The 12,278-nt window shown below is 30.2% G+C and overlaps 2 protein-coding genes across 6 annotated transcripts in view; one reads left to right on the top strand and one right to left on the bottom strand.

Annotated features, from left to right (window-relative positions):
- Positions 1-321: 321 nt before the first annotated feature.
- LOC105460429 overlaps positions 322-12,278 on the top strand; it is an 18,891-nt gene continuing 6,934 nt past the window's right edge. The window contains exons 1-8 of one of the 3 annotated variants that reach the window (XM_011706874.1): positions 322-1,895; positions 3,952-4,095; positions 4,186-4,735; positions 7,232-7,476; positions 7,554-8,087; positions 9,269-10,459; positions 10,547-11,053; positions 11,657-12,021. In XM_011706874.1, the coding sequence (XP_011705176.1) occupies positions 531-1,895; positions 3,952-4,095; positions 4,186-4,735; positions 7,232-7,476; positions 7,554-8,087; positions 9,269-10,459; positions 10,547-11,053; positions 11,657-12,021 (4,901 nt within the window). In that variant the 5' untranslated portion in view covers positions 322-530. Of the gene's footprint in view, positions 1,896-3,951; positions 4,096-4,143; positions 4,736-7,231; positions 7,477-7,553; positions 8,088-9,268; positions 10,460-10,546; positions 11,054-11,656; positions 12,022-12,278 lie in introns of all 3 variants that reach the window. The other 2 variants (XM_011706873.1, XM_011706872.1) reach the window with 2 other exon arrangements.
- On the bottom strand, positions 1,897-3,953 carry LOC105460427. 3 transcript variants are annotated; one of them, XM_011706870.1, is made up of 3 exons: positions 3,453-3,952; positions 2,531-3,387; positions 1,897-2,446 (listed from the first exon to the last, which is right to left on the bottom strand). In XM_011706870.1, the coding sequence occupies exons 2-3, from the start codon at positions 3,075-3,077 to the stop codon at positions 2,238-2,240; spliced, it is 756 nt and encodes a 251-aa protein (XP_011705172.1). In that variant the 5' UTR covers positions 3,078-3,387; positions 3,453-3,952; the 3' UTR covers positions 1,897-2,237. The 3 variants fall into 3 exon arrangements, with proteins under 3 accessions (XP_011705172.1, XP_011705171.1, XP_011705173.1); XM_011706869.1 differs by having other exon boundaries at positions 2,531-3,749; positions 3,834-3,952; XM_011706871.1 differs by having other exon boundaries at positions 2,531-3,953.

Here is a 12,278-nt window from a genome sequence, read left to right as displayed (position 1 = left end):
AATTAATTTTTGAAAAAATCAATTTTTTATATAAAATCTATCGCTATTTTCTTTAATAGAATATGTAATTTTTTTACATAATAAATTGATTTCTCTTGTTATTGTGCATATTAAAGTTATCAAAAGTTAATATAGTTTATAAAATGTTTTACACTTTATTCTGGCATATTTTTACATAAAATAAATAATATATATCTCATAAAATATTCATGTTTTTTTTTTGTTACTATATCTTAATATTTTTGTGTACAATAATGAGATAAATTAATTGATGTACAGAAAACAGCTTTTCAAAAAAATTATACAATTATACATTTTTTTTGCAATTATATTTTTAACAGAAGCCTAGGAAGATTGTTGTACAATTTTTTTCATAAAGTTTGAGCAGTTTAAAGATCGACAATTTTTCTAAAAATTGAGTTAATTCTGCTGTTAAATGTGTGTGTGCGTGCGCGCGCGTGCACACACACACACACACACACACACACACCTATTTATTTGCTTGTTAAATTATTTGGATATATGCACAAATGACTATTAGAATAAATTTTTATATGTTACAGGATGTATGTTATATCTTGACTATGAAAGGAAGATACAGTGAAGTCGAATTATTATTATCATATAATTTATTAAAGAGATTATGTCCAGTGTTATTGTTTAAAGCATTAAATGATTGTCCACAGGAAATAATTAATACTCGCGAAAGCTATGACAATGGTATTGTTATTTGTGAATCTATTAATTTCTTCTTGGAGAAGTGTTACCCTGATCTATACGACGATGATTTAAACAAATTATATACGCTCTTAAAAAGTCATATTAGAATTGTGATATATATTATACAGTGGAAAAAAAGACATTTTATAGATACAAAATTAGATGCCAAAGAATCGAAAAATTTGCAATGTGACGTGATTGAACAGATAGTATCTGTAAAGCAAATTTTGTCTCTTTTGCAAAAGCACAATATACTTTTCGTCTTAAAACTCACAACAAATATACATGACCAAGATCACAGTGATATTCAAAATTTACTGAAGGAGACATCACTGAATCAATCTGCAAGTTATCAAGCATATTGTTGTATAATAAGCGCTTTAAAAGCTATTTTCTTATGTGAATTTTATAACGTGGAATGTAAACAAATTACTAAATACTTCACTGACATGGTTTCATACTTATCCTGTTTGTTTCCTCTGTCATCAAGGATAGAAACAATGGGGAATATATTTTCCTTACTATTTTTGCGTTATGAAGATTTCAACGTTACAAATTCTAGCTCCAAAGATGATGATTGCAATATTCGTAAATCGATAGAATACGAGAAGTCAGGCTTCATAGCTAACAAATATGTTGTGAGAGACATGGTATATTACTTATGGAGAAATACTTTAATTACAACAGAAGAAATCGATAAATTACAAGTATTCGGATCACACGAAGAAGTGCAACAATTACGCGAAAATATATCCTCCCTTACATCAATACTGATGGACACTCGTTGGAGATTGAAATTTTACATGGGACCATATTTTATCGGAAATGTTGGGACTCCACAAGATGAGTCTGATAATCCCTCGGGTGTAAATAAATCAGAATCTGTAATTTCTCAAAAACCAAGCTTCTCACATCGCATCAAGGGAGACACATTTTTTTATAAAGGAGACAGCACCTCCGATGAAACCAAAGTTAAATCTGACAGTAGTTCAGAGTCTGGCTTGTTGGGCGGCAATAAACGCAGAAAACGTTCGAAGATCGTTACAGAAGCGACAGATTATTTGACAACGAAAGACAAACTGTCCTTGATAAATTTAATGCTGGCCTCGAAAGAAAGTTTGATTTTGCACTGTTTATGGAAAGGCGATTTTCAGAAAGCGAAAGAAGTAGTTGAGGTAATGTTACTTTATGCAAACAATGCATATCATATAATTTTTATATCTTTTTTTTAATACATCAGATTAGATCTAGGTTGAACAAACGTTTTAATAGTTAATATACCTAACATGAAAAAGTCACATGAAATTACTAATAAAAATTATGACATGATTAAAATAATTATAATTAACGATTATTAAATAACATATTCATTCGGAAATATAAACGTATTTCTCACTTGTATATCCAGAGAAATGTTTTTACTTTTTTATAAAAAAATTCTAACATATGAGTCAATGGATATCTGAATTAGATTTGTCCTAAATTGTATGCGGTAGCAGAGACGAACACGTTAATATTCATATATTTCTTATAGCAGTTTCAAGGTCCTTGTATGCGTCATGTTCATATTCAGTAACTTCATATTTAATAGGCTCTTTCATGTCTTTCTCTTTTTTTAAATCCTTCACAAAAATGCCAGGTGGATTCATTGCATAATATTGTTTAATAAGTATAATTCTTTTTCGCGGAAAACAAAATCTACAGCGAAAACAACAGCAACACCATCCTGAAATATAATTTCCATACGATAATATTTGTATACAATAACGATCTTTTCAAGAAAATAACTGATAGGAATAGCTGAAATTACCTCTTTGACACCAACAGGGGATTGCCAAACAAATATAAATTAATAACCAAACTCGGAGAACCAACCACGTCCTCGAAAGAACCATCTTCGCAGTTGTTATGTCTTTTGCACGTTGATAATCGTATAAAAGGCATTCTATTGCTTTAATTCCAATTTGGCTCAGCTCTTCTTTCGTACAATTCTTGGGTCGTTTCAAATCCATTATTCTTTTCAGTGCTCCTTTTGCCGTATCCTTCGGTTCTTCCTTCTCGGTATAGTTCAGTATTTTTTCTTGCTTTATGTCATCCTGCATCTGCTGTTCGTATTCCATTTTGAATCTCTTGTAATCGTATGCTTCTTCGTAAGAACTCTCATTATCAAGAGTAGATTTTTCTTCCGAGATTGAAGACTGTTTCAGAATAGTTTTTGTATCATTATTTGCAGTTTCTTGGTCATATTTGTACAAGTCATATTGTGTATATGTTTCTTGTGTTTTCGCAAAATATTCCGTTGTGTCTGTCTCGCCAGTCATAATATTCCTATCTCTTATTACTTGGAAAAAATCCATCTCTTCGTTCAGTGTTGTGCCATAATAATTATTTATCTCTTTACGTTTTACTCTAACACTTTTAACAATTTTGTCTATTTGTTTAGCAATGGAATAATATTTATTTCTTCCCTCTTCATTTATTAATAACGTATGATGTAATTTATCTTACGTATTAATTAGTACCTGTGGCAACATTTGCTATGTATTTTCTGTAATTTGGTAATCTTTCATAATTCTGCACACTTCTTTTGTTCTTATTAGAATCAGTATAATTAATTGTGTTAATTGATATTGCATTGGTAGTCTGCTTCGTAGTTTTGGAGAAATACTGGATTAAAAGCATAGATTTATTAAAGAAAACATTTGTCTTTTTCCTCTTTTAACAAAATATACCTTATCCAAATTATGCTTAAAATTAGCAATAAATGGTTTATTTTCTTGTTCCAAATTGAATATTTCTTTTATGTGTGGTTGCAGTAGAAATATATCTGAATACTGTTTTTCATTTTCGGCATTGCGCTCATTATAATACTTTATGTGAGAATGTAATGGTTTGTATTTGCTTTCGTCTTCTGCAAGAGGTTTTAAATCCGCAAGATCCGCTGGTTGAATCATTTCGTTCTCGCTCTCCTCATCGTAATTGGCATCATCCAGTGCAATTTCAAAAACTTTTGTATCTCTTATATTAATCTATAATGGATAACTATTGTAATTTTAATCCAAACGTAATAATTCAAATTAGAATACAAACAATTTGCTTTAAAAATACTTAACTATATGTGAAACTGTTTGCAAGATACGGATCTGAATTATTAACAGAAACACAGTCGCTTCTTGATATAGCATTTTAAGCTTTTTCGAATGTTATTTAGAAATATATTTTATTCCTTAGATGTTCAACATGGAAAATACACAATTAGATGGCGAGATTCGATTTTCAGAAGCACTTCACACATTTAAACAAAATCTATGTGAACACATTCCTATAGATACAATAGATTCCTCTAAAGAAAGCTCAAAAACTTCTATGCTAGAGGTAAATATATTCTATTTTTTTGACAAATCTTACTATGTTATAAGTTAGATGTGTTACAATATTTTGCAGAATATAAAATTTGCTGCACAGGAAGGTATACAATCCTCTAGATATATCAACCAACTTGAAACGTTTCTAGCATCTCAACAAGTACATTTACGAATGTTAGATACAAATATTCTACGTAGCAACGAAATGTTAACTCTTAGTATGTTGGATCTAAGTTTGACTGTGGGCAAAACATATCAGATCTCGAGTAATCTATGTGATGTAGCGATGAAGTATTTAAAACTCTGCGAAACGTTTGACAGCACAGGGCATGCGAATTTCTTTTCAAGGATCTATCAACTGTTTTACGAAAACAGAAATAATACATCTATGACCACTATACTGTGTGACGCTGGAATTCCATTATACGTAGAGGAATGGAGAGAAAACGATGCCATTTGGAGTGACTTTGAGAATAATTATCGCAGATTATACAATCTCGAGAGAGCGGAGATTGTAGAAGCGCAATCTTGCAGCAATAATTACATTCTAGGATTAAAAATGATAGAAAAAATGTCTGATATTTTTAACAGCGAGAAATATCTTTACAGTATCTACTCTTATCTGCGGCTTGTAGCTACAATTATCCCAGGTATTTGTAAATTCATTTGTTTATTTATCTTAATTAACCCAGTTACCTTCTGTTACACAAATTTGATTTTTAAATCATATTTTGCTGAATTTTAATATATGAGCATACTATGTGTATAGTTTTTGCTGATTACAAATTTAAGGTGGTTTTATCGGTCAACGCCAACTCGATAGTGTGACATTGTCACATAAACGTCACACAATCGCATATGTACTATGCAAAATGTTTTTGTTGAATTATTAGTCATGTGGAGGGACTAACTATTGACTGGAACTTGCTCGATAAAACCTTAAAGTCAAAATTTAAAAAGGTCAAAACAGATCCAATATGATCAAATTTTTAAAAACATTGTATATATAACTGAAATTTTTTAAGATTTTGTAGACTTTTGATTTCATATCTGCAGTCGTAATTTGAAATTTTTATGTTAGATTCGAAGAAATTTTTGCTATTTTGTTAACGAAAAATATTCTTAATATATCTCAGATCAATGTGTTTTATTTTAAAATAGTTTAAAAACTATTCGAGATATCAAAAAAATGTTTCATACAAAGATAAAATTATAATAAAAACACTTCTATTGATTTTAATCAATAATACTAAACTAAATTTTAAATAAAGTAAAATGATTAATAAAAATAAAAGTTAAACATTTAAAAAATAAAAACGAATTAAATTTCATTTAACGTTTTTATTTTTTAAATGTTTTAAATGTTAGAATTAAATTTAATTCTACGTTTTTATTTTTTAAATGTTTAACTTTTATTTTTATTATTCATTTTACTTTATTTAAAATTTAGTTTAGTATTATTGATTAGAAACAATAGAAGTGTTTTTATTATAAAATCTTTGTATGAAACATTTTTTTGATATCTCGAATAGTTTTCGAGATATAATGAAAAAAAACCAAAAACTGTTCATACATATAAGAGATGATTTCAACTCTTAAAATTGTTTTTTGGCTCTAATAATTTCTAAATTCATCTATTTTATACATATATATGTATATATATATACACGTAAAGTATTTATTAAAAGCAGTATTTGACCACGAGGTATCAAATATTGATTCTTCTGGTAGTCATTTTGGCCGCCATATTGGATCTGTTATTTTAAATTTTCAAATTTTGATTGCAGATTTGAAATTAGTAACCTCAAATATATTAATATAAAGATTTTCAATTTTATTATATATTATCCGCATGAATTTCTTATAAAAGTGCTAATTTTAACTATTTGTTTATATTTTGTTATTAATGCAAAATAATTACATATTTATGTTATTCATATATACATACACCGACGAGATACTATTAAAGACCGACAATCTTACGAGAGTAGCGTGGCTGTTTAGCAATTGCTAAAATTGAAGCAATTAGCCAATAATATAATATTAATTTTATGATTTATTGTTAGACTAACGTTTTTTAGACATGTACATATATTTATAATTTGCTAATAGTTAATTTTATTTAAAGCTGCATTTTTATAGTGACCATCCGTGTTTGTTTAATTAAAGAGATGGTAACAGTAGAAAAAAAATTATAATTTTGCTGCAATATATGTGATATTATAGCATTATAAGTAATCATACTTATTTATAAAGCATTTATATAATAAAAAAAAATCATAATTTTTAATAATGTATTCAAATAAATTTATGTCAATAGTCGATAATATTGGCACTCTGCAATTATCTCTGGACCTTTCGGGCCCTTTGGCGGGGACGAATATTTACTCAGGGTTGACGGTATTTAACAGTATCTCGTCGGTGATATAAGTTTTAAAAACTGAAGATACCAAATATGTTACACAATCCAATTATAAAAGATGCTTTTGTAGCATCTTAAAAAACACTGTAAAGAATTTGTTGCAAAAAAATATTACCTCAACCAGGATTTAATACATTTTGTAATTGGATTGTGTAATCAATCCTAAATTCAATTTAATATGTAATATTATTTTAGCATAAAATTATAACTGCGTTCTTAAAAGGTCCGAAAGTAATCGGTACGCAGTTTATAGCTGAAATATAGCTGAATATAGCTAAAATTTGAAAAATAAAATAAAATATTAGGCACCAACATTCAACCTCGGTCGTACATGGTGCTGTTCTCTATTTATTTGTGGTGTATATTATGCGGCCTTATTAAAATTATTGTTGTTAAATGCATTAAAACGATAGAAAAACTGCGAAAAAATAAGTATCCTATAGTTGCTGCCAAAAATCCTCGGTCAATAAGTAATTTTATTGTATTGGAAATTATTAAATATTGTATCAAATATTATAAAAATTTTTAATACTTTAATTTTAAATTATAAAATCCACATGTCAATATAATTAAGATTTTACTCACAACATGTAGTTTTATAAAGATAGATTTAGAAAAATCGTAAAATTATATTGGAAACTTTTGGTCACTGTATATGGGATACTATGCAGCAAAAAGTTAAATTAATTAGACTTGTATTCATTTGTTATTATTTCGTTTTCAGACGACACTAATGTACAGACAGTGTTTGATTTATTAAAGACACCATTACATCATTATTTTGGATATCAGATATTCGATTTGAGCACGGAGCCAGATAAGCTCGAAAAAGTCGCTTCTAGTTTACAAGTGAACTTAATATACAGTATCCTTGTAAACGCTTGTCCGAATATTTCTTGTTATGATAAAATAAACTGCATTGGTATTAAGGATTCCGAATGCATTATACTGAATCAATATCAAGATTTGGTACGAATTTATTAAATTCGTAATTTTACTACTACTTAACAATACGTGATACCGTGTAATACGAAATACTTTTACAGGGTTTAAAAAATATCACAATAAAAGGGCCAAATCAATGTGTCTCGGAAATATTAGTGGAACTTCTACAGGTTCTACGCAATATAAGTTCAGGACGATCTCATTTGAATAATTCGTATTTGAGAAGCATTTCTGATCACGCAGATATACGAATGATTCTAAATAAGACGTCGAATCTTGCCAATCTCGACCTCGGCGAATTATCTGTAGGAGACGAAACGTTGACGTTCTTCTTGAACGTTTGGAACGTCATGTTCCTACATGCAAGTTTAGATGTATGGTCCAGAGATCCGCCTCTCGAAAGTTTGAGGCATGCGATCTCCTTGACGTCGATTGGTTACATGATTGGTGATCTAGGCCTTGTGACACTCGCTGCTCTCCGCTCGAAATTACTGGGTAATCTCGCGAATGATCTTAAATTCTTTACGCGAGTAGAGGAGCTCAACGAATTGGCATGGCAGGACTTAGATCTCGTACAGAATCCAAGGATTATCTTCGCCATGGCTAATGAATTTTATGGCACGCCTGAAATTCGTGTAAGCTAATGCTAGAGTAGATTACACTGTTTAACAAAAAATAACTTTTTTCGAAACACAAAAACAAGGATCGTTTTATGTAATTTTTTAAATATGATCTTGTTTATCCCAAATTGTTCTGTCATATTATAGAAAGAGGACTATTTTGGAGTTTTTTAAATACATTTTTAATTATGATATGTATGTATTGAAGAAATTTTATTACAATTAAAATTAATGGACTTATTTAAAATTTTTATCCCGTAAGAGGAATTTGTATCAATTCAAAAGATATTTTTGATTAATATAGAGTTTATTGCAAACAAAGTGACATATATAGGCGATTAAAATCTATCAAATATTTTTTAATTATTTTAATTAGTCAAACTTCAAGTATTTTCAAATAACTGTATGTTAATCTGATGTAAAAGTTAATTCAATTTAAATAGTATGAGAAAAACTCACATAAATTATTTAAAAAATTTGAATATTTTTTTGAATGTTGACATCCGCCGTTTTAAATTCATCAACTTTAACATCAGATTTGTATATTCAAATCTCTTAAGTTTGATTAACATAAAAAATATTTTATTGATTCTTAGTGACATATGTAAACGGCAATTTTAACACAATAGATTCTATATAATCACAAATTTGTTTAACTATAACACAAATTCTTTTTAAGGATTGAAAGTTTTAGAACGTTTTTAATTGCAATAAAACTTCTAATATGTATTGTAGTTATAATATACCAAATACACTGAAATAACTTTTTTGCAAGGAGGGGATCCTTATAGATGCATCAAAGAGATTAAATTACTAGGCGATTTTATTTGTTAGAAGTGATTCCGGCCTGTAATGAACTATGTTTCAAGATCGACAAATATGCGACGCGCAGTTTTCATGTGGTTGGATATTGTAAAAATTATTACACATCAACATCCGTGTTGATTCCTATAGGCTTTTACTCCATTAAGTTTGATTTATTCTCGGGTGCCTATTTCATCTAAATTATTTGAACTTTTTTGCAATTTTAAAATAATTTCTTAAAATTGTGAGGTAATAGAATAATTTGATAAACGAAATTATATTTTTTAAAAACTATGAAAAACAATCATCTCGTTCTTGTGTTTTTTTTTTTTTGTTTGATGTTATTTGTCGTGATAAACAGATGGATATGATCAATGAACTTAACATTGTAGGTGTATGAGGCGCAGACGTTAAACGACACATTAAATGAAGTGGCTCGCGATTATATCGCATATTACTCATCGGTGTCATCTGATGACGAATCTACAGATGGACCAAAGCGAAAAATTAGATTGCCCGATTTTGTACGACAATATCAAAATACGTTTTCACGAAATACTGATGTTGGTGTAACAAATACTAACAGAAGTTTGTTTCCAATATCTGGTTTTGAAAAACTATTAGATGGAGATGTGGAATACATGACATCCAATTATACATACGAAGTGATACTAAAATATTCCAAACATAATATATCTAGCGTCACAACCACAAATCTCATACAGACATCATTTTGGCAGACTCGGGCATTAAGACCCAGTTTATTGCAATATCTGGAAAGACATTGTTGGCTTATTTCTTATCTCATACAGAAGATGCATAATGAAAATCCGACTATTTTGGAGAACAATTACGATAATACAAAGTGTATCGCGTGTCTCGAGAATCTCTTGAATTCTCCGTGGGTGGACAAATTGAAACCCTTAATTAACAACAATCAAACTCTCGTCGCTATTCACGATATCATACCTGTGCACAAATTATGGCGTTATTTCGAACTTAAGAAAGATTATAATTGGCAGAATTGTTTGGATATATTAAACGCTTTGGCAGACAGTATCATGAAATACAATACGGAGCTGCAGCGCTTCAAGGATTTGATTCTAAGCCACATGCTCTCCAATCTGGGTGCTCTATCTATCGCAAGTATGCTGCAGTATCTGTACCAAATCAAAGATGTATATATACTGGCGCAAACGATACTGCACAATATTAACAGATGGCCTATGATTTTATGCGAGCACGCGTTAAGTCATGCATTGCAGCACGAGCACAGACACAAATTGCCAGCGCACTGCAAACATCGGATGAGTAATATCTTATGCAGAATAACAATCTTCCATAAAATGATTCCGTACTGCATGAGTAGGTCAAACAGCACGTGGTACGACATCATATATTGTACGGAAAAGATCGATCCGTTTGAGATCATTAAAGCTCTGATCGATGCAGATCAATTCGAGTTGTGTTTGGATTGGCTGGAGTGTCAAGCGTTTTCTCTGGAAATGCAAACCCCTGTAATTCAGGACTTTCTGACGGGTCTATTAAAAAATGAGCAGCAAGGTTTCAAGCAAGCTTTGAAGGTATACAAAAATTTGTTTATAAAGATTACAATTGTGTATAATCATCCTTGAAAATATTTAACAATAATTTGATAATAAATATTTTAGTTTCTTCAAGCATTACCGTTGAGTCAATCGGTGAAGATATGTAAAGGGGTGCTCAAAAAGTTAGAATCTACTAGCGCATTACGGTTTGTCGCTGACTATTTATTGTACCACTGCAAAATTGCAGAGCGACCGAAGTATCGGAAAACTATAATAGGACTAGAAATTCTGAAGATGTTGGAAGATAAAGACAGATCATTATACGTCCATTTGATAAAAGAACCGTTATTAATGCTGGAGCAATTATTAATGAATTGTAAATTTGAAAATATTCAAAAGATTTTGAACACACTGCACGAGGATTTACAACATCCCGATATAGACATCAACAATTTCGACAAAGTAGTAAAGTTTTACGCCAAAAAATCGTTAGATTTTCGCGTATCGCTCCAGCGTGACGGTATCGAAAATAAAGCGAAAAATATTTTACAATCTAATCTTGAGGCGGAAAATGAATTTGTTATGCCTGTTAACGTGCCCACTAAGGAAGAATGGATTCCGAATGATAGGGTAACTCGAAAACATTCAAAGCTATATCTTAATCTATATATATATATATATATATATATATGTATATGTATATGTATATATATAATTTGTATACACAGTAAGGGGTAAAAGTTCTGAAACGATTAATTATTTCAGTATTATAGTTTTATGAAAAAATGTTTCTAACAAAAATTGTAGGGTTTAAGAAAATTTATTAGCTGGTCATATTTATTTGAGCTTTGGTTAATCTTGAAAGGCGCGGTTAACATAAAAATCTTAAATGGAAATCCCTATTTTGCGTTACATATTCTTGTAGCTGACGTCGATAAATTTTCTTAAACCCTACAATTTTTGTTTGAAACATTTTCCCATAAAACCAGTTTCACTTTCTGAAATAATTAGCCGTCCTGAAATTTTATATATATCCTTTTGTCCCTCACTGTATATGTCAGAGCTAAAGGATATGTGTGTGTGTGTGTGTGTGCGTGCGTGCGTGCGTGCGTGCGTGCGTGCGTGCGTGCGTGCGTGCGTGCGTGCGTATAATATCCAAAATGAAAAAATGTTTGATTCTTATTTTATTTGTGTTTTATAACTTTCAAATTTACATAATTGTTTATTTAACAGGCGAGAGAATGCGGTTGCTGCAAGGCTGTGATATTTTCGATGTTTAACAGACGACATCACTGTCGGCGATGTGGTCGTGTTGTTTGTGCCATGTGTTCTCAGCATCGCATGCAAGTTGCTGGTTATCCCAGTTCTGTGCTGGTACGCGTGTGCGATGATTGCAAACATCAAACGGTATTGCATATGCGTGCGGCGCAAAGTGTCCCGTCGACATCCAGCAGCGAGCCGTTTGACTATTGGCGCTTGACAAAAGACGAAAAGCATAATCGCACTATAAGAGAAGAGTTCTCGTTTGAATACGCACCAAATATTTCGCTATGTCTTGCTATTCTTAATTTGTACTCTGATCCTAAGATATATACCAGGTAATATATATTTTTTAAATTTCTTAATTTAATAAATTTCTTAAAGAAAAGAATGTACTTCAAAATTGTCAAAATATCAATTTATATACATATGGGGCATTCCATCCACTCGTGAACTTTTGGATTTTTGATTTGGCTGAAATTTTTATATATTATAGTACCCATCGGAAGAAGTTATCATAATCTTTTTCAAATTTTTTTATCAACATAGTCATGAGATATGAATGTTTTTCAAAATTCGCAGTTCCAATTTTCAA

The sequence above is a fragment of the Wasmannia auropunctata genome, unplaced genomic scaffold, assembly GCF_000956235.1.
Source record: "Wasmannia auropunctata unplaced genomic scaffold, wasmannia.A_1.0 LD322290.1, whole genome shotgun sequence".
NCBI lineage: Eukaryota > Metazoa > Arthropoda > Insecta > Hymenoptera > Formicidae > Wasmannia > Wasmannia auropunctata.
This window is presented reverse-complemented; position numbering and strand designations above follow the sequence as displayed.